Below are 21,641 nucleotides of genomic sequence, written 5' to 3' on the forward strand. Positions count from 1 at the left end.
TAATAACAGTTAGTTTCCTACAGCTAAAAATTGAGGAGAGAGAATAACATTTAAAGAATAAAAGCATAACTTTGTCAGCTGTGGCTAGATATGTAATACTTAGTGCTAGACCTAGAAGTTTATTAGGTATGAAATTGAAGAATTCTAAAGATCTGTTTGAAACAGTAACAAGGATACTTTTCTTTTTAAAGAGTATTTTTTGTGCATTAAATAAAAATTTTCATAAATTACCAGTCTGCCTATAATGCATTTTAATTCCTTTTTTTCTTTTCATTTTCAGCTTATGGAAAAGTATTTCTAGTGCGTAAAATAAGCGGCCACGATGCTGGAAAGCTGTATGCCATGAAAGTTTTGAAAAAGGCAACCATCGTTCAGAAGGCCAAAACCACAGAGCACACGAGGACAGAACGGCAAGTCCTGGAGCACATCAGGCAGTCGCCGTTCTTGGTGACTCTGCACTATGCTTTCCAGACAGAAACCAAGCTTCATCTCATTTTAGGTAAGTGTCAGCTGTCACACTTCTCATGAGAACGTTCTCCTCAGGCCTTGAGTTAGAACCTGCACAAAGGGCAGCACTTCAGACTTAGAAGAAATGATGTGTGTTCACTGTCACTCTTCTTTTGGGGGACATTTCTTGAACATCACAGATGACTCTGGATTTGAAACTTCCCAATGGGAAGAAGTTTAGCTGCTTAAAGCCCACGTTGCGTTGTAATCTTAAGAAACAGTGGTGTCGTTAGGAGGAGCCATCCTGGCCAGTGTGCTTCTGTTCCCTTCGAGGAGCTGAGTTGCAAAGTGGGCCTTGATTTCAGCCCTAGATTGGGGCTGTCAGGAGGACACTTATGGAACAATAATAGGAAAGAAATTTTAAAAAGAAAGGGAAAACTTCTGTTCCTAGAGATGCTTTGCATTTCCTAGTGGAAAGCCTGCAGATAAAGGGAGCAGCCACCCACCTGCCACGCCCACTTCCCACCAGCACGTTCTGAGTCTTCCTTTCCCAACTGGACCTTTGTTGGTGATCTTTGGAAAAGTCCTCAGCACACGTTGCCAGGCTGCTCTGCAGAAAAGCTGCACTGTTTTCTGTTCCTACTGAAAGCAAAATGGAAATATGGTAGTGCTTATAGCGTTGTGCTTTGTCATCATTGACTATTGCCACTTGGTCCTCTGGTGTGTTCACATCCTCCTAGAACTGTGGTGAGGTTGGAATTTCACATAGTCTCTTTCTCTGGAAACTTTAGCTATTTCTTGAGTGTCTGTTGGATGTCTACTGTAATAGGAATTGTTTATGGTGCCAGTGACCCTCACAACACCACAGGATCCCCTCAGTATGCACATCAGAGTTCTAGAAGGTGCATTCCCTGAAGTTACATATTTTGTGTAAGGTTGAAAATTAAGGTTGGAACTCAGACCTGACTGCTTCCAAAGTCTGTCTTCTTGTGGCCAAACAGTACAGTCTCTGTTCTTCTATTATTAGTGGTTGCAAACAGGGTTTTATATAAATTTAGCAATTATATTAAATGTTCTCATTTTGGAAAGTATACTTTTATTGATGATGCCTAAATTTGCATTCGCTTTTTTAGCCATGAAGTTATACTTCAGGCTCCCTGTGGAATGCTTACCATCAACTAACAACCTTGAATCTTCTGTATGCACAGTCTCTCCTGTCCTCTCACAGTCCCTGTTAATGTTATACCTGCCTATTGTTCCAGTGAGTCAACACACGGCCCTTGGCCTGCCTTGTGTGTGTATCTATACTGTATGTTATTGACTGATTTTTTTGTTATGTATTTTTTTTAGTGTCAGTAACAGTGTTGTAAGGGATAGAACATTTTAATATAGTAGCTTTAAATATTTTTTCACAGTGAAAAACAGAATGAAAACAGATATTCAAATGGAAAATAAATAGAAATAAATACCTGAGCTTGAATTTGGGCCTTAGTTTATTTGAGTTCTTCACCCAAGGAAGGCTTAGGAGGTCACTGAGGGCTGTTTAAGAAATGACTGTCTCATTTGAGCCTCCCTCTTTAAATCATGTGAAGGTCACACGAGCCAGGAGCTGTAAGCCCAGGAGCTGTGACCCTGCCCAGCGGCTGCACCCCAGTCTGCCTCTCGCCCTCCTCCTTCCTCTCTCTTTTGCCTTTCCTCTCTCCCTTCTTATTTTATTCTGGTATGGTAACTGTACTCAGCATGTTTTTTATTATGTATTCTGAATAGTGTCATTTTTGTAAATCATGTTTTTAATTTAAAAGGAGATGAAATACTTTGTATCTGATTAAGAAGCAATAGTCCTTAATCATTTTGCTTTTTAGCTGTTAGCTTTTCATTATTTTTGCTCTTTGTCAGTGACCCATAAAGAAACAGATATAAAACAAAACAAGGAGACCTGTTTCTGTGCCGCTCAAGAGTGGAATATGGACTAGGTGATGTGTTTGTTCCCTAACCTGGCAGTGCATTAGAAAACAGGCCCTGTCCTAATAGATTCACTTACCAGTTTCTTTTTGTACATGTTTAAAATAGTTGTTCAATTTTAAAGATGAAAACCTTTCAGAAATTTAGAACAGAACTTTTAAAGACTATTTTTATGGTTTAGTAATTATTTGTAGTGCTCTGACACACATTAGGTCAATTTTTCAAATATTCAGCTCTAACACTTAGTCTCTGACATAACAGAATGTCACAGACTGGGTGGCTTAGACAGCAGAGATTTATTTGCTCACAGTTCTGGAGGCTGATGTCCAGGATGGAGGTGTCGGCAGGGTTGGTGTCCTCTGAGGCCTGTTCCTTGTTTTGTACAGGGCTGCTCCCTGCCGTCTCTTTACATGGCCATCTCTCTTGGCATGCATACCCTGGTGTCTCATTTTGGGTCCCAGTTTTCTCTTCCTGTGATGATGCCTCCCTAGAAGCCTCATTGTAACTTCATATCCAGTTACATCCTGAGGTACCGAGGATTTGGGGCTTCAGTAGAAGAGCATTGGGGAGATATGCGCAGCCTGTTGTCTATTGATAACTGATACTATTGATCACTGACTTCATCCAGCTTCTTTGTGAGGTGATAGTAGGAAATTAGTAGTCTCTTCAGGGACCCTGCTGACTTTTGTCGGATGACCAAATAAACATTATAGATCTTTTTTAAAAAGAATGATATTTTAAAGAATATTCTTTTACTACAAAGATAATACATATACATCCGGAAGATATAGAAAAGAAAAAATAAGAATATAAAAATATATTTTCATTACCCAGAGTTTACCTTATTACAATAGTTCCTGACTTAAGATGGTTTGACTTGCCATTTTTCAACTTTAGGATGGTGCGAGAGCAGTATTCATCCAGTCAAATCTTATTCAGATTTTGAATTTTGATCTTTTCTTGGTCTAGTGATATGTGGTTCGATTCTCTCTCTTGATGCTAGGCAGTGGTCAATCTCATGATCACAGGGGTCACCAGGCCAGACTCTACAGCACACTGTGTTGCCAACTTAGGATGTTTCAAGCATTAGACATACTAATTGCATTTTCCACATAATGATATATTCAATTTACCTTGCGTTTATTGGCACAGAACACTGTCATAACTTGAGCATTTGAGTATATACCTTTGTTACTACTTAATGTATATCCTAGATATTTTTATCTGTGTACCTTTGTGCATACATGGTTTATCAAAATGAGAATTTATAACTAGTTTTTTTAAATTTATAACTAGTTTTTTTTCAGTTAATGATGTCTACCTTTTGCAGCAAATAAATTTTCATTTCCTTCAATCCCCAGTTATAAAACATTATTTATGGTGGTATAACGAATCACCTAAAATTTACTTGCTCAGTGATTTATTTTTCATGATTCCATGGCTTGGCTGGACAGGGTGACCCTGGCTGGTTTGGTCTGGGCCCACTCAGGTAGTGATCAGAGTCAGCTGGGCTGCACGGGCTACAATGCCTTTATGTTCATGCCTGGCCGTTGGTGGTGGCTGTTGGCTGAGCCACCTCACCTCTCCTCATGGCCCCTCACCCTCCAGGACAGTAGAGCAGCTTCCTCACAGCCTGGCAGTCTGAGGGCATGAAGACTGCCAAGAGGGCAAAGGTGGAGGCTGCAAGACTTCCCGAGGCCAAGTCCTGGAGCTCACCAACCTCCCTGCCAGCACCACCCGCCTAGGTCCACGTCTTGATGAGGGGAACTGCAAAGAATCTGTGGTCATCTGCCACCAAGTCCACATTCTGACTTCACTAATGGTCACAGAATTGCCCTTTACTATTGTTTTTTTGTTTGATTGGTTGGTTGGTTGGTTGGTTTGGTTTGGTTTTTTGAGATGGGGTCTCACTGATTTTGCCCAGACTGGTCTCAAACGCGTGGGCTCTCGTGACCCTCCCACCTCATCTTCTCAAGTGCTGGAGCTACAGGTGCATGTTTGTGTAATCTAGGGATATTTACTTGGTTGTGTCCTTGTAGTGTCGTCTAGCTTATTCTTGCTTCTGCTGAATTCTAATAATTGGGAAGTTAAATCTAAAGTCTTGACAGATTGAAGTTAAACATTTTGGGCTGGAATATACCTTAGATGAAATTGTGTATTATATATAATATCAAATTAGAAGAAAACTGTTTTCAAGTTATTCATAGTTATTAATACAAGAATTAGACTACATAAATTATAGCCTGGTCCTTTCATTACAATGTTACATTTTTGTCCTTAGAAAATATTCTGTGTGATGTTTTGACACTTTATAATCTTAATATAATAGAACATGTTTGTAATACAACAGAAAATATGAACTCCATATCAATTTATAAAGTTCTTTCTTGAGTTCTGTTTTTTTGTTTTTTGCAAAACTAGGGATTGAACCCAGGGCTTCACCCATGCTAATAAGCAAGTGCTCTACCACTGACCTACCTCCCCAGCCCTTATTTTTTATTTTGATCCAGGGTCTTGCTAAGTTGCCCAGACTGCCCTCAAACTTGGTATCCTCCTGCCTCAGCCTCCTGAGGAGCTGGGATTACAGGTGTGCACCTATGCACCCTGCGAAGTTGTGCTGTTTTACAATCCCCCCAGCACTGTCTGAGAGAGCCTCCTCACAGTGTATCATCAAACTTCAGATATGTGCCTCTTAGGTGAGCAGTTGTCTCATTATAGACTTCATTTGCTTTTCTATCTCACCCCCCACCCAATCGCCCCACCCCCACCCTTGCTGAGCCTCTTTTTATATTGCCTATTTGTACCCTTTACCCATTTTTTTTCTTCTCAATTTCTAAGAGCCCCTAGAAAGAGTAATCATTTTGGTATGCATTGTAAATATTTACTCTTTTTCCACTTATTTTTTGGCATTATTCATTATGTTTTTAACCATGCAAAAATTTAAATGTATAGGCTGGGGATATAGCTCAGTTGGTAGAGTTCTTTCTCACATGTACAAGGCTGTAGGTTCAATCCCCAGCACCACACACACAAAAAAAATTATATTGTGGAATGTATTTTTTAAACTATTTTTATTGATTATGGATTTTTTTTTGGCTTTGGATTTTGAGTTGTAGTTAAAAGACCTCCTCTGAGTTTATAAAGGAACTCACTGATTTTTTTCTTCTTAATACTTAAGTGGTTTTATGCTTTGCATGGAGGCCTTTAATCCAGATGGATTTTTTTCTTTGTGCAACATGAATTAAGGATCCAATTAAATCTTTTTAAAAAATAGCTGCTTAGTTTCCCTAACACTATTGGGTAAAAAGCACCTCTGACTTCAGAGTGCTGCTGTTTTGATCTGTTTCTTGAGTTTGAGTGCTATGTGGGTTGTTGATTAAGTGTGGTACCATATTATTTGGATTTACCAAGGCTTTACAGTATGCTTTAGTATCTGGTAAGGCTTGGCCTGTTCTTCATGTTGTCTTTCATTGTTATTTTTCAGAGCATGATGGAGGGCTCTTCTTGTTGGTTGGTTGGTTTATTTATTTATTTAATTAATTTTTTATTTTGAGATAACATCTAACTAAATTGCTTAGGGCCTCCCAAAGTTCCTGCTGGCCTTGAACTTGCGATCTTTCTGCCTCAGCCTCCTGAGTTGTTGGGATTACAGACGTGTGCCATCGCACCCAGCCCGTTCAGCGTGAACTTTAGAATCCAATGTATGGTTCTGGGAGGGGAAAAAAAATTGTTAGGGTGTTTTTATTGGGATTGCTTTAAGTTAAAAAATTAATTTAGCGAGAATCGATATTTTTATGATGTTGCTCATTCCTCAAGTATGTAGTATGTCTTCTCTTATTTAAAACTACTTCTGAGATCTTGAGGGGTGTTTTAATGTTTTTTTTTTTTCTATCCACATGTTTTGTTAAGTTAATCTCAGAATTTCTTCTGTTGCTCTTGTAAATGGGATCTTTCACCGTATCTTCCGCTGACTTATTAAGTTTGTGCGTTAATTTTTTAATCCTAATGCCTTCCTGGATTTTCTCATCTTCCCACGGTACTCTTGTCCTGCCCTGTTCCCTCTCTCTCTACCCCAAAGAGTACCATTTGGTGTATGTGACCTTTTTTTTTTTTTCTTTTTTCTTTTCCACTTGGTTTCGCTGAAGGAGTAGGTCAGGGAGGTTTATAGTCATTCTTGCTGTTTTTCAAGATGTTTTGGAGAGATGGAAATTTAGGCTAGGCTGTAGTCAACTCTACTGGCTCACTACAGACTGCTTTTCAGGGCCTGTTCCAGTGGGATAAATTTTGCTTAGGTGGCATAGGCTTCTAAAAAAGTATTATCTTGCCAACTGTGTACCTGTAGCATCTGGCCTTAGTAGTCAGTTATGGAAAAGACTAGCATTTGTATCAGGCAGAAGTGGTATGCCTTATCCTGATTGCCTCCCATTCACTTATTCTATCTTCCGTCCTCTACTTAGTGGACAGGACTTTTTCTGACCAGTAGAGGGCCAGGTGGTAAATATTTTAGGCTTTTTAGGCCTCAAGGTCTCTTTATCCATAGATAAGAGTAAACAACTAGTTTTGGCAGTTTCCAGTATAATGTTATTTACAAAAAGGCAGTGGGCTAGATTTGACCCCGAACTAAACCCTTCTGTTGTAAGTCACATTCATGATTTTTTAGTTCTATAGCATTAATATGTTTTAAGGCTCTGTCTTAATTTGTGTCTAATGGCATCTTATGGATTTGACAGAGTTTTCCTTTATATTTTTTCAAAAATATTTTATTTACATTTTAGTTTTGGGCAGACACAACATCTTTGTTTGTATGTGGTGCTGAGGATCGAACCCGGGCCGCACGCACGCCAGGCGAGCACTCTACTGCTTGAGCCACATCCCCAGCTCCCCTTTATATTTTTTTGTCTTCCCAAATCTTAAAGCATAAAGACCATATCTTCTTTACAAGGTTTTTGGTACTTGTGTATGGTCACAACAAGAGATGTAAAAATATTTTTATCTCTTCTGTCTCATGTGAAACTCATATTTATTTCAACAACAGTGGGAAGCAGTTGTATATGGAAAATAATCTGTAAAAAACCTTCTCTTCTGGTGTTCTCTAGTCTGTTGATTTTGTCAAAACACTAGCTGATCTGTGACTGTATTAAACTGTCAGATTAATCAGGAGAATTCATAAGACATTAAAGAAGCAAGTCACAAAGTTATTTATAAAGGTGATGCCAAGGATTGTTCTCCATAATGAATGCCACCTCAGTCTTGCTGACAGTTCTATTATCATGAGTCATTCTTTCAGCAGGAATTAAGAGGTATGTAAAACATTAAAGTTTCACTTTTGAGTATTAGTTTCATCTCAGAAATTGCAAGGGTGACAATACTTGCTGAGATGGTAACAGAATGTTCATGCTCTATTGCAGTTGCTAGAATGACAGAACAGACAGTAACTGAAGGAACTTCCTGGCTTTTAAGTAAATATGAAAAATTCACAAGCTGTAGATAGATACTCTCAGAGCTTTGAAAGGATTTCAATGAAGAAAGGTGTCACCACCATTAAGAACCGTGGCAGAAGTTCTAAGTAAGGGAACTGGAAATGGAAAGGTTGGAAGATAGACAGACATCAGTGAAAGTTGGGACTGGAAACAGGTAGGTATTTAGAGAGTGAAAGCAGGATAGATACTCTTTCCTTGAAAGCAGTTCTTCTATCAGTTCTGCCATTTCCCCTCCCACGAGCGGGCTCGCATGAAAAGATTGCAAGAGCGAGACAGCCTGAGGAGCGCTCCCTGGCACTGGTTCTTCTTTTGCATCCTCAGTGGAAAATAGTGCAGCGGAGGCTGTTTCTCCAGTTCTGTAACATATCAAGCCTTATGGAATGCACCATCACGGTGGAGTTCAGTCTCCCCATCTGCTTGTAGAAGCAAGTGGACTAAAGCACAGTGGAGAGATTTCTTGGTTTAATGTTAAGTCAAGATGCGTGCAGAGGACGTGAGCTGAAACTCTGATGAAGTCACAGTGCCTTTCCTGTTCAGTAAGAGGAGTGTGTTTCCTTATGCTCTAATACAGGGCTTCTCACCAAGCAATGTTAATAGTGCAGGTCCAGAAAGTTGTGCCTTTGAACACTTGATCTTTTTGTTTTAAAATGCACCAATCTAATAAATAATCTCTGTTTAGGAAGTAGTAATTTTGACTGAAAGCAGGTATCCTTTTACCTGTAAGACATTGTCAGAATTCTACAAATAATTTTGTCTGAGGGAACTGCTAGAATCTTCAGAAATTTTATGGAGACCTTCTGTTTAAAATCTCAGCATTAATTCATTTTTTTAAACAAATTTACTAGTTTAAAGGCTTCTTCTTCCTCCTTCAGTCTCTACCGTACACACACACACACACACACACACACACACACACACACACACCATGCTATTCTGAATCCAAGGGAAGGTACCATATAAGAAAAAATAAAAATAAAATCTATTTGCTGTTGTTGAATATCTGTATATAATTAGTTACTATTAAAATGAGATATAAATTGTGTCTCTCATGTGGCAGAAACGTGGCCAGAATTAAAAGAACATCCTTATGGTGGCATAGAAAAAAATGTATACATACATACCTACTTATACACACACTTCTTTCAAAGGGCTGGGCATAGTGGCACATTCCTGTAACCCTAGCTACTCACCCTTCCTGGGCAACTTAAAAAAAAAAAAAAAAAGAAAAGAAAAGAAAGAAAGGAAGAAAAGGCTTGGAATGGAGTTCAGTGATAGAATACCCCTGAATTCAGTCCCCAGCACTGGAAATAAAATCAGCCTGGCATTATAACATTACAATTTTGAATTACTTTCTAAAAGAACATATGACTGTGTCATAATACTAAAAAAATTACTGCTCACTGGGGAGTCTTAAACATTCTAATTTGTTACTTCTTTAGACATAAGCTTCACTCAGACTTTTGATGAAGGCCTTTTTTCCACAGTCTGTGGGCCTTACACTTAGAAAATCAATGAAACTCAACTATGGAGGAATAAATAATGGATCCCTCTGCACAAAAATACATGGCTTCAGATTCTTTATCATGTAGGTTTTCTCTTTGGGATATTGCCTCCTTTATTATAATATGTGAACTGTATCAAGGTATAGACAATTTTAAACTCTTTATTCCTTCCACAGATATTTGCCTGAGTACTGTGTGCCAGATGTTTGCATCTAGTAGCAAACAACCTACACCAAATCCTTGTCCTTGGGGCCTCTGAGTTTAAAAGGGAAACAGACATTAGCAAATTAGTACACCATTAAGTAATTACCATTGAAATAAGCACTTGAAAGGAAACACAAAGAGTACTAATGACAGTGTATAATGAAAAGTCCTAAATTTAATCTGGTTTATCAGAGAAGACCTTCTTGAAAAAAGTTTCACCTGTGACTAAGAGCAAGAATAATCCATAACTGAGCAAAAGGAGAAGATGAGGAAGAATATTAAGGCCCAGTGATGCATACAACATGTGTGTCAGCCTGAAGACAGGAAGATGTGTGGAGCATTAGAAACCTAACTACCCACAAGGCCAAGGTGAATGCCACGGAGTCCTGGTGGTGAGGTCAGATCAGACGGGGCTTTAGTTTTTGCAGTCAGATGGACTTGGATTTAAATTATGGCTTTGTCACTTCCCATATGATCTTGAACAGGTCACTTAGTAGTTCTAAAAATGATCTATAAGTTACTACGATATTAGTTAGCCTTTTCTGCATAACAGACTACCCCAAAATTCAGTGGTCTAATACCAGCAATTTTGAGAGGTTCAGTACTGATCCACCAGGGCAGTTCTTGTGTCAGTCTCTCTTTGTTCTTTTGGAAATATTCTTTCCATGATTTGCAAAGTGCAGCTGAAATGTTAAGTAGTATAAGTACTGAAAAGTATTCACAGATTTTAGAAACATGAGTTATTTTTAACCATAGGCTACAGTGGTGTAGTGAAGGTGAAGTTGTACTGTAGTGTGTTAAGGAGTGAATGGAGGCAGTGGCAGGCAGAGTAATGGCCTCCCAAAGATGCCCATAGCCTCATCCCCAGAACCTGTGACTGTGTTGGATTACATGACAAAAGGTATAGATATTACTTGGCAAAAGGTATAGATGGAAGAGAGACTCTGTAAGATATGAGGATTATCCTGAATTACCTGAGTGGGCCCATTGTAACCATCTCACAGCAGGAAGCAGGAGATGCCATGTGAGGAGGATTCGACTGCCATTGCTGGCTTTGAAGGTGGAGAAGGGGGCCCTGAGCCAAGGAATGTGGGCAGCCTCTGTCTAGAAGCTGGAAAAGGCAAGGACACAGATGCCCCCAGAGAGAGCCTTTAGAAGAAATGCAACCCACCAACAGCTTGATTTTAGCCCAGTGATGTCCATATTAGACTTCTAATGACCCAAATGGTAAAATAATAAATTTATGTTGTCTATGCCACTAGGTCTGAAGTAATTTGTTAAGCAGCATTCTGAAGTGAACATTGGGTAGGAAAGAAATGTCCTCCACATAGACCTCCCTTAATAGAAGTTGGCCACCAAAGAAAGAAGAGAGGGAAGATGTGACATGCAGGATTTAAGGAGGATGGTAGTGTGTTTTAAAATGGAAGAGTTTTTGTGCTTTTGACTTTTTTACTGTATTTGTGTGATTTCTGTTATTTGTATGCTGAGACACAGTATTGGAATTCTTCATCTGACACCCGAATACCAGAACACAAGAGTCTGTAAGAGCAAATTAATTGCCCTTGTATAAAAAACAAATTTTTTGAAAATTTAAATTTTGCACCAAAAAAATCAATTACTTAAGAAAATTTCCCTTTAGCATTAACTAAAACTAATTAGACTCAAGTAATACTTTATAGAAATATATGTTAAGCATTTATAAGCATTGAAATTCTGCTTATATTGATAGATAGGTCTGGGTATTATAAATCAGATTTTTATATTTAAGTCATAATAATTAAAGTTGAACAGTATTTTTCTATTCTATAAGTTATAATTGATGTGTATAAATAATAACAATAGCCATTAGTTACCATGGAATAAGTGTCTATTGTATTTCTGCTCCAGCCTTTATCCTCGATAGCTCATTTAGTCCTCGTGACAATATCACATGGGAATTAAAATCATTTCTATTAATAATTTGCAGCTATAGAATGTGAGTCATTCTATCTGTAAAATACAATTTAACAAATTCAAAATAATTGAGATTTAATCATATTCATATAACAAAGAAATTCCCTTTAGTTTAATCAAGGAACCAACTGTCAATACCGGGATCATATGAGTTTTCCACTGTTATGGATTACAAATAAATCTCAGTATAATAATAAATTGGTCGCTATTTTTTGGAAAAGTCACAATTGATGAAATTTGACAGCTTCAGAGCCTATATACAGGTTTATTCCCAATTTATTTCTAATTATTGTTTTTGGTGGTGCGGGGGTTGAACTCAGGGCCTGCCTGCTAGGCAAGCACTCTGTCTCTAATTATTGTCTAAAGGATGGACTGTTCATGGCCCCCTTTTATTCTTAGTTATAAACAGACTAAGTCTCAAGATTCACCCTATACTTTCTTAGGAGAAGGGATCAGAATGCCAGTACCTGTCTGTTAAGAAAGATTTTCTTACCATATCACTACAGCTTCCCTTTTTCCTTTCCCTACTTTCTTTCTGTTCCCCACTGGCCCATTTCAGTTGCAGTTTTTAGCAGTTACAACATCTTATTTGTACTTTTTAATCAATGCTAAAACTTGAGATGAACTATCTACCCTAAGACTCCTTTGCAGCTATAGCAGCCAGTGATTGGGCTATTACATGTTTATTCATTTCTCGAATTGAACATGAGTGCCTTATATTTGCTACTGTAAGACTCTGTGTCTGCAAGTGGGAAAACTGCCCTGGAACTTTAAGGTCTGTCTCATCCGTGCCAAAATTCAACTTGACTTTCTGTCAAAATATATTTAAATCAGCTTTTAGAGTAAAATATAAAATATGTAATTAGACAGTGAACTCACTGTAAAGCTTCATTTTGTATGCACTTAATGTTTTAGAAGCTTTGGATATTTTTTTTAATTTATTGATTTATTAGGATCTTTCCTACTTACATATCCCCTGCCCCTCGTCGTCTTCTAACCCTTTCCGTGAGCTCCATGAGTAACCCTGTGTGCACGGGTCCTGAATCTTAACAAGCACACTTTATTGTCCTCTCGTCCTAAGTAAAACTTCTCTCCTTGAACGGTGTTTCTTCCCCAGCAGTCCCTTTCATGGAAGACCACCCGTCTTCCCATTCTGCTCCTGGAACTCAGCAAAGTGATGGTGGCTAAATGTCATTTCAGTAGTTACTTGTTAATGGAGTTTTGGTTTTCCTGAGAACTTTTTTCTCTCCACTCCCCTGGGTCCTGTCATTTACTGCCTCCTAGGATACACACGTGCCTTTCCAATGACTTGCTCATCAGACTTGGTTTCCTTTTCCTCCAGTTTCCCTCCATCACCTCCCTAGGAGCAGTATTGATAACCAGTTCAACTCCAAGTCAGACATCTTGACCTGTTACTTCACATTAGCCGTTCCCAAATAAGAATAGCTACTCATTGGGCCATGGTCAAACCATCCACACCTGGAAGACCTTAACGTCAGATGTCTTCTCTGGCCACAACCTTCCTTCTCCCCGTTTCTTGCACTCCTCAGGCAGTCTTTAATCCCCCTTGAACCCTGCCTTCCTGTTCCTCTCACCACTTCCTTCTGGTTCCTATCATCCTTGCGAACCTGGAACCTGCCTTGCTGGTACCCTGGAATTGCTCACCCTCCAATTCTCCCTCCTCACCTGACACTGCTATCACTTGGATCACCTCTGATCTCTGTTTGCAATTCCAGGTTGCTAAGCTTTCCTTATAGATCAATAAAATGTGTCTCTTGGGTCTGGCATGAAATCTGTGCTGACAATCTTAACAGAACCTCCTGGAAGGTTAGCAGAGGTTTTACTTTTCTCTCGTGAACCGCATATGAACTTTCCTACCTTTCTTCCTTCTTGAACCCTCAGCCCCATCACTCTCTTCCTGTCTGGCAGAGATGATTTGTCCTACTTCACTGAAAATATCTCCAGTCGAGCTGCAGAAGACCCTCAGATTTTCTTCTGCTCTCCTTTCTTTTGAACCTTAAAATTCTCTGTATCTTGGCATTGCCTGTTAGATTAACAAAAATTAAAGATATTGTTAATAACAAGAGTTAGACCTTATTAAAAGGCATCCATTCACTGTTGGTGTGGAATATAAATGGCCTCAACCTTTTTGAACACAGTGCTTATCAAAAATTGACAGCAAGCCAGGTGTGGTGGCACAAGCTTATAATCCTAACGGCTCAGGAGGCTGAGGCAGGAGGATCACGGGTTCAAAGCCAGCCTCAGCAAAAGGGAGGCAGGCACTAAGCAATTCAGTGAGACCTTGTCTCTAAATAAAAATACAAAAAGGTCTGGAAATGTGACTCAGTGGCCGAGTGCCCTTGAGTTTAATCCCTGGTACACCCCTACCCCCTAAAATTGATAGCAGTTATAAAAATTTAATATACAAGGTATTTTGTGTCTCACTAATTCAGTTTTAGGAATGTGTCCTACCAATCTGTACCTGCCCAAGTAGACAAGATGTATATACCAGGGTATTTCTTGTGGCATTATTTTCTTATCTTATTCTAATTTTATTTATAGGCTAGAAAATCCTATATTCCTGTATCTAGAACCATGGAGCTGTTTGAGATGAGAGCTGGCAAATATTTCTTAATGTAATTTTTATTTTTATTTTTTTTTAAATATTTATTTATTTATTTTTAGCTTTCGGCGGACACAACATCTTTGTTTGTACGTGATGCTAAGGATCCAACCTGGACCGCACGCATGCCAGGCAAGCGCGCTATCGCTTGAGCCACATCCCCAGCCCTCTTAATGTAATTTTTAGATTCTTCAGTTTTTATTTGTTATCAGGCAGCACTCATGGCATTTTTTTCAAACCCATCTCATCCACTCCTTGTAAGCAGCACTTAAGGGGATAGATTGTCATCTCTGTGAAAGGTGCCACGGCCCCACAGTTGGTATGTGGAAGAACCACGTGGTTTCACTTCAGCACACAGTTCAGGCCACAGGAATTGATTTCCTGAGTGTGTCAGGAGAAGCAGTTTTATTTTTAATAGCAGAAAATGATAAACAGTTGGAATGTCTTTTTGTTTCACCCCTCTCAATCCTTTCCAGTCCATCCTTTAAAGATATGACTAATTAGTTTTCTTCCCACACAGCCATAATTGGGATACACCACTGCTTAAAATCTCCCAGTGACTCCTGTTTACTTGAAGAGATAGTCTCAACTCCATAGTCAGGCTTTTAGAACAGTCTGGCCCAGTCTCGGCCTGTCTTTCCCAGCCCCACTCCCATTATTGTGTTCTGATACACAAGTTCCAGCCAAGCTAAATAATCTACTGCTCCTCTGCGAACCTGCCTTTTTATTTCCTCTTCTTTACTCGAGTGCTAACTGAGCTCACCCCTGGGTCTCGGCATTTCCTGCCTGCAGCATCCTAGACACAGCACTTAATCTCCGGCCCTGTGCTGTCCCATTTCCCTGCGGTTGTCTGGTTATGTGGAGTGATCTATGTAAAGTGATAATGATCTATCCGTGATGGTTGTATTAAAATAAAGCCTAGAAGAGTACAAGATGAAACTAGAACATCTTGTTGTGCTAGAAAGTAGGAAAGAACAATAAACAGGGCGAAGGGAAAGCTCTTCTCTTGTTGGAAGAAAGCCAATGAGAGACGGGGTGATGGAGTTCAACAACCATCACTCCTGTCAGAAAGAGGGAGGAATGCTTTGTTGAGGAGCAGGATATTTTTTTACATAGTCTCAATTGATCACCCCACAGTTTGCCAGTTAATTACAAAGGAAAACATAATAACTTTATGGTGTGGAGAATCCTGGCAAACTCCACTCATGACTTTGCACTAAGGAGGTGATCAGTAACACCAGTGTTGAGGAGAGGACCGTTCTGATTTGTTCTAAGAAGGGTAAAATTATTGCACTGGTATTAGCCAGGAATTTGTGTCTAATCAGGAGGAAACACCATATAAAATCCAAATTGAGGGTTGGTCCACAAAATAGCAAGCCTCTCCTCTTCAGAGTGTCAAGATCAAGAAAGAAGGAAAGAAAGTTTCAGACAGTCATTTCTAAGGCATTATATATGATCTTTAACTAGATCCTGGACTGAATAAAAGTAGCTGCAAAGAGTGTTATTAGGCATTTTTGAATATTTGAATAGGAATATATTAGGTAATAGTATTTTTATCATAGTTGAAGGTTCTGATATTAAATCACACCGTGGGAGTGTGAGAGCATGTCCTGGGAGATGCACATTGAGGTACGTAGGAGTAGAGGAGCATGATATCTCCAATGTGGGTCAGGAAATTTTTGTGCCATGTATAAAAACAGACAGGAAGAGAATTCTAAAGCAAAAGAAGCAAAATGGAAACAATTGGTGAACTTTCCTAATGAGTATATGGAGATTCTTTACACTGAAATTTGCAATTTTCTCTGAATTTGATATCAAGATAAATTATTTTATCTTAAAGTCCCCAAGTGAAGCATTGTGACCTAGGAGAAATGGTCTTAATAGGGCTTCCTTTAGGAGCCACTGTATGATGTGGTGGACAGCTTTCACCAAGCTTCCTAAATAGAGCCCTTTCATATCACTCTTGAGGCTTCCTACTAGAAGCCTTTGGTACAAGATAACAGTGTATAGTTTTTTCCAATACAGTGTTGTCCAAGTTTGTGGTATTCTTCTGCTGTGCCTTTGTTCAAAGCCACAATAGCATATTGAGAAGGGTGGATAGAGTACTGTATTGTCCTTCATATGTACCATTTTTTACAACTGAACATTTGATGATATTGGTCTATAGACAATTTGAGGTTCTAATTTTTGGCCAGAACCGCAATTGTAGCTCTTCGTTGACAAATTCAGTTTTGTCTGCTTTAATGGGCAGGTAGGTTAAAATAACTTGATAAAAATTAAGGAGATTTCTGCAAGGTTGCAGACATTTCTGCCAACAAGGACAAGTCCTTTTCTTAAGAAACCAGCCGGGTTGCCCTGCTGCACAACCTAAATTGCTTAAGTTCCATGTTATAAAATCGGTCCACCATAATTTTAGTTTGCACATTCTCAGAAAGATTTAAACTAATTGTTTACTCTAGCCATTAAAACAACAACTCAGTATGGATCCAATCAGACATCTGCTCTCAAGGTCTGCGGTAGTCTGATGAGCCTTCAGAACTTTAATTGGGAAAAACCCTTAAGATAATGAAATTATGTGACCAAATATATATTTAAAACATTCTATGTTGGCTATAAGTGGTTTAAAGAGTCAAAGGACATAATTATTGCTTTGAAGGCATGTTTTCTGACACTAATTAGCAAGACCAACTGCCTGACGAGGCTGTTCTGATAAGCAGCAGTGAAGTCACATCAGAAGGGACAAGAGCAGCTGGAAGAGGCCTGTGAAAGCACCATCTGTGGAGTCAGATGCTTCTAGTCATTGCCCTTACTTCTCCAGTTAATAAACCGTGCAACTCTGGATCATTTATTTAACTTCTCCAAGTTTTACTTTTATCTCTAGCAATTGTTATATTTCCTCTGAGGATTATATTATTATGGTTTCTTTTTTCTTTTTGGTATTAGTAATTGAACCCGTGGACACTTTTTCATTGAGCTACATCCCCAACCCTTTCTAAAATTTTTTGAGACAGGGTCTTGCTAAGTTGCCCAGGCTGGTCTTAAACTTGTGATCCTCTTTTCTGCCTCCCAAGTTGCTAGCATTATAGGTCTGCACCACCATACCCAGGTTACCATTAGTGTTCCTACTTCACAGCATTGTTTATGAGGGTCAAATTTATTATACCTAAATAGAACAGGCACAGAATAAGTGCCCAGTATCTGTAGTTATTATTATCATTTGTCTAGTTTCAGAAGCAGAGGTCAATGTATGTTAAGATTCAGATTTTAAAGGAGGGCAGCCCAAACCCTTGATAATATTACTAGATTCTTCTCTTTCAATAGTCCTTTCCCACTTTCTTTGACTTTCTGGGGTTATTAAGATGTTACTTTTATTTTTTTTTTAAGAGAGAGACAAAGAGAGACAGAGAGAAATTTTTTAATATTTATTTTTTAGTTTTTCGGCAGACACAACATCTTTGTTTGTATGTGGTGCTGAGGATCAAATCCGGGCCACACGCATGCCAGGCGAGCGTGCTACCGCTTGAGCCACATCACCAGCCCCAAGATGCTACTTTTATAAAAAAAAAAAAAAAAAAAAAAAATCAGTAATCCAGGCACAGTAGCACATGCCTGTAATAATCCCAGGGGCTCAAGAGGCTGAGGCAGGAGGATCACCACTTCAAAGTCAGCTTCTCCAATAGTGAAGCACTAAGCAACTCAATGAGACCCTGTTTCTAAATAAAATACAAAATAGGGCTGGGGATGTGGCTCAGTGGTTGAGTGCCCCTGAGTTCTATCCCTGGTGCTAAAATCAAAAAACCATCAGTAGCCAGAGGTGTATTGACAATGTTACTCAGTCCATTTTTGTTATATTCCCACAAAGGCAAAAAGCTGAAGAAATATCAATAAAAATGGAGCAAGCTCACCCTATTCCTGACAGTTTTTCTATAACGAGAAGAATAAAAACATCATTGGCTTAAAAAAATTAAAAGAAATGAACAAGCTTACAACTTATGGGAAAATTGCCCAAAACTTGAGAAAGAATTTCCAGAAATGTAACTGGCCCCTAATTCTGTCAGATAAATTTTTCAAGATATGTGAGCTGGCATGGGTCAAGAACCCACCAGGCAGGTTGTACCTTAAATACTCTAACTGTAGGCAGTTTTCACTCAGATTATTCAGCCTGAGCTTTTTAATACATCTTTTATGTGAACAGGGTAATTTGGGCTGAGCTGGAAAGGGGCAGGAGTCATGGAGGGGGGGGGCTTTCTTGAGTTACAAAGCAGAGAAGACTAATCCTCTTAATGTCAGTGAGGCTTGACCAGCTCAGGGTGTCACTAACCATTTTGAAGTCACTAGTGATTCTGGCCAAGAATTTGCCTATATTTCTATTTCTGTTGCTTCTTTTGAGAGAATAAAACTTCAAAATTCAACTCAGATTTAATAATGTTCAAGACAGTCTTTTCCATGTTTTGGCTTGGTTCGGTCATTGCCTGATGAAGTTGTTCTGAGTTTCCAGGGCGAGCCCTGACCATCCCCTACAGTTTCTTTGTCTCCTGATAAACAAATAGGTGTAAAGACTCCAGAGACATAGCTTCAGCGCATCCTCAGTTGTCAGAGCTTGTTGAAGATGAAAAGCCCTCGCTGCACCTCACTTTTCTTTAGCTTCAAACCTCCCCTGCCTAACTCCAGAGAAGCTCTAGGGAGCTGTGCCAAGCAGGGGTGAAAATAGGGAGAAGTGATCTTAACACTCAGGAACGTGGAACCCTGGGTGTCCGTGCTGGGGACGATCCCATGTCTGTGTGACACTTACAAAAGAGCCATGGTGCTCTGCTTACTCACAGATGTCCCCATGTGCCATCAGTCAACACTTGCTGATCTATAGTCAATCACTAGGAGCTTTTCATTCAGAGTTCTGCTGTATTTAAGGTGCTCTTTGCACTTGGTTTGGCTAAAATTCCTTGGAGAATCTTATTTAAGAATTTTTTTTTTTTATGTATGTTGATCTGTATCCTGCTCCTTAGCTGAATTTGCTTATCAGCTCTAGAAATCTTCTGGTGGAGTTTTTTGGGTCTTCTAGATATAAGGTAATACATCAGCAAGGAGAGATAATTTGACTTCCTATTATATCTCTTTTAATTTCCTTTTCTTGTCTGATTAGCTAGATTTTTAAGAACTGTGTTGAATCTGAGTGGTAAGAGTGAACATCCTTGGTTTTTTTCCTGATTTTAGAGGAAATATTTTCAGTTTTTCTCCATTCAGAATGATGTTGGCCTTGAGCTTATTGTATGTAGCATATCGCTTTCCTAATGAATCTGCTGAGAAAGAAATCAGAAAAACTGTCCCATTCACAATATCTGCAAAACAAACAAACAAAAACAAAAAAACAACTTGGGAATAAATCTAACTATGGATGTAAAAGACCTCTACAATGAAAGCTATAAAACACAGAAGAAAGAAATTGAAGTAGATCTTAGAAGATGGAAAGCCTTCCATGTTCTTAGATAGGCAGAATTAATATTGTCAAAATGGCCATACTACCAAAAACATTATACAGATTCAGTACAATCCCCATCAAAATACCAATGACATTTCTAACAGAACTAGGAAAAAATCCTAAAATTCATTTGGAAGAATAAAAGACCCAGAATAGCAAAAGCAATCCTGAACAAGAAGAGTGATGCTGGATACCTGATCTCAAATTGTACTACAGAGCTACAGTAACAAAAACTGCGTGGTATTGGCATCAGAACAGACATGAAGACCTATGGAATAGAACAGAAGACACAGAGACAGGTCCACATAGTCATCTGATACACAACAAATATGCCAAAAACATATATTAGAGAAAAGATAGCCTTTTTAACAAATGGTGCTAGGAAAACTGGATATCCCTATGTAGAAGATTGAAACCAGATTGCTATCTTTAATCCTGCACAAAAGTCAAAGTGAGTCAAAGACCTAGGAATTAGACTAGAAACTTTGCAACTGCTAGAAGAAAATATAGACTCAACACTCCTAATTTATTGGCACAAGTACCGTCTTTCTTAACCAGACCCCTAAAGCTCAAGAAATAAAACCAAAAATCAATAAGGAGAGGTATCAAGTTTAAAAACTTCTACACAGCAAAGGAAACAAAGAGTGTGAAGAGAGAACTTACATTAATGGGAGAAAATCTTCGCGAGCAACTCCTCTGACAGGAGGATTAATATCCAGAGTACATAAAAAACTCAAAACAATAAATACCAAATAAATAAATAGCCAACAAATATATGAAAAAATGTTCAACATCCATAGCAATCAGGGAATTGCAAATCAAAACTACGTAGAGATTTCATCTCACTCCATTAGAATGGCAATCATTAAGAATACAGACAGTAATAATAATGCTGGCGAGGATGTCAGGGAAGGACATACTCATACATTATTGGTAGCACTGCAAATTAGAACACCCACTTTGGAAAACAATATGGGGTTTCTGCAAAAGACTAGGAACGGAACCACCATATGAGCCAGCTATCCCACTCTTTGGTATTTATTCAAAAGAATTAAGATGAGCATACTGTAGTAACACAGGCATATCAATGTTTATTGAAGTGCAAGCCACACCAGCCAAGTTATAGAACCATCCCAGATGCCCATCACCTAAACAGTGGAATTTTATTCAACCATGAAGAAGAATGAAATTATGTCATTTTCTGATAGGTGGATGGAACTAGAGAACATCATGTTAAGTGAAATAAGCCGACTCAGAAACTCAGAGGTTGGATGTTTTTTCTCATATGTGGATGCTCGAGCAAAATAAGGAAAATGGTGGGGGCAGGGAATTCCTAGAAGGGAGATAGTGGAGGAAAGGAAGAGGATAGAGGCAGGAGGGAGGTGGGGTGGGAAAAGGGAAGAACGGTGGAATGAAATGGATCAAATTGTGCATGTACACATATGATTATGCCACCGTGAAGTTCACCTTTATGTGTATCTGTAAAGCACGGTTAAAAAGAAACTATCAATAAAAGAGAAGGAAGACTAATAAAGTAGAGGAAGGGGAACAGCAGGAGGGAGGAGGGGAGGGAAAAGGAAGCTCTAGGAACTGAAGTGGAGCAATTATATTCTATGCATGTATAATGATGTCAAACCCCAATAGTACATATAACTATAATACACTAATAAAAACACTAAGAGTTTTTAATTTAATGTTGTTATTTTTTATATGGTTCTAGGTATTGAACCTAGGGTCTCACACATGCTAAACAAATGCTCTAACTTAGCTGTGTCCCAGCCCATCCTTGGAGAATTTTATAAAACCTGTGAATGCTCTCAAAAGAATGCACATATGCTTGCATGTACTCAAAACAATTCCACATAATTTCAAGGAATGTACATGAATCTCTTTCAGGCTGGTTCATGGAGCCTCCTCTTAATATTATGAAATTAGCCACAGAAATCTTCCTTCCTAGGAGGGTCCCTATAGAGCTGTCCTACCACTCTTTTTTT

The 21,641-nt window shown here is 38.8% G+C and overlaps 1 protein-coding gene across 2 annotated transcripts in view; it reads left to right on the forward strand.

Moving 5' to 3' along the window:
* The window catches only part of Rps6ka5 (ribosomal protein S6 kinase A5), a 188,271-nt gene that overhangs the window by 81,487 nt on the left and 85,143 nt on the right, over window positions 1-21,641 (forward strand). For both annotated transcript variants that reach the window (XM_076848025.2, XM_076848026.2), the window contains exon 3: window positions 281-499. In XM_076848025.2, coding sequence (XP_076704140.1) covers window positions 281-499 — 219 coding nt within the window. The remainder of the gene's footprint in view (window positions 1-280; window positions 500-21,641) is intronic.

Source organism: Callospermophilus lateralis, chromosome 3, assembly GCF_048772815.1.
Source record: "Callospermophilus lateralis isolate mCalLat2 chromosome 3, mCalLat2.hap1, whole genome shotgun sequence".
Lineage (NCBI taxonomy): Eukaryota > Metazoa > Chordata > Mammalia > Rodentia > Sciuridae > Callospermophilus > Callospermophilus lateralis.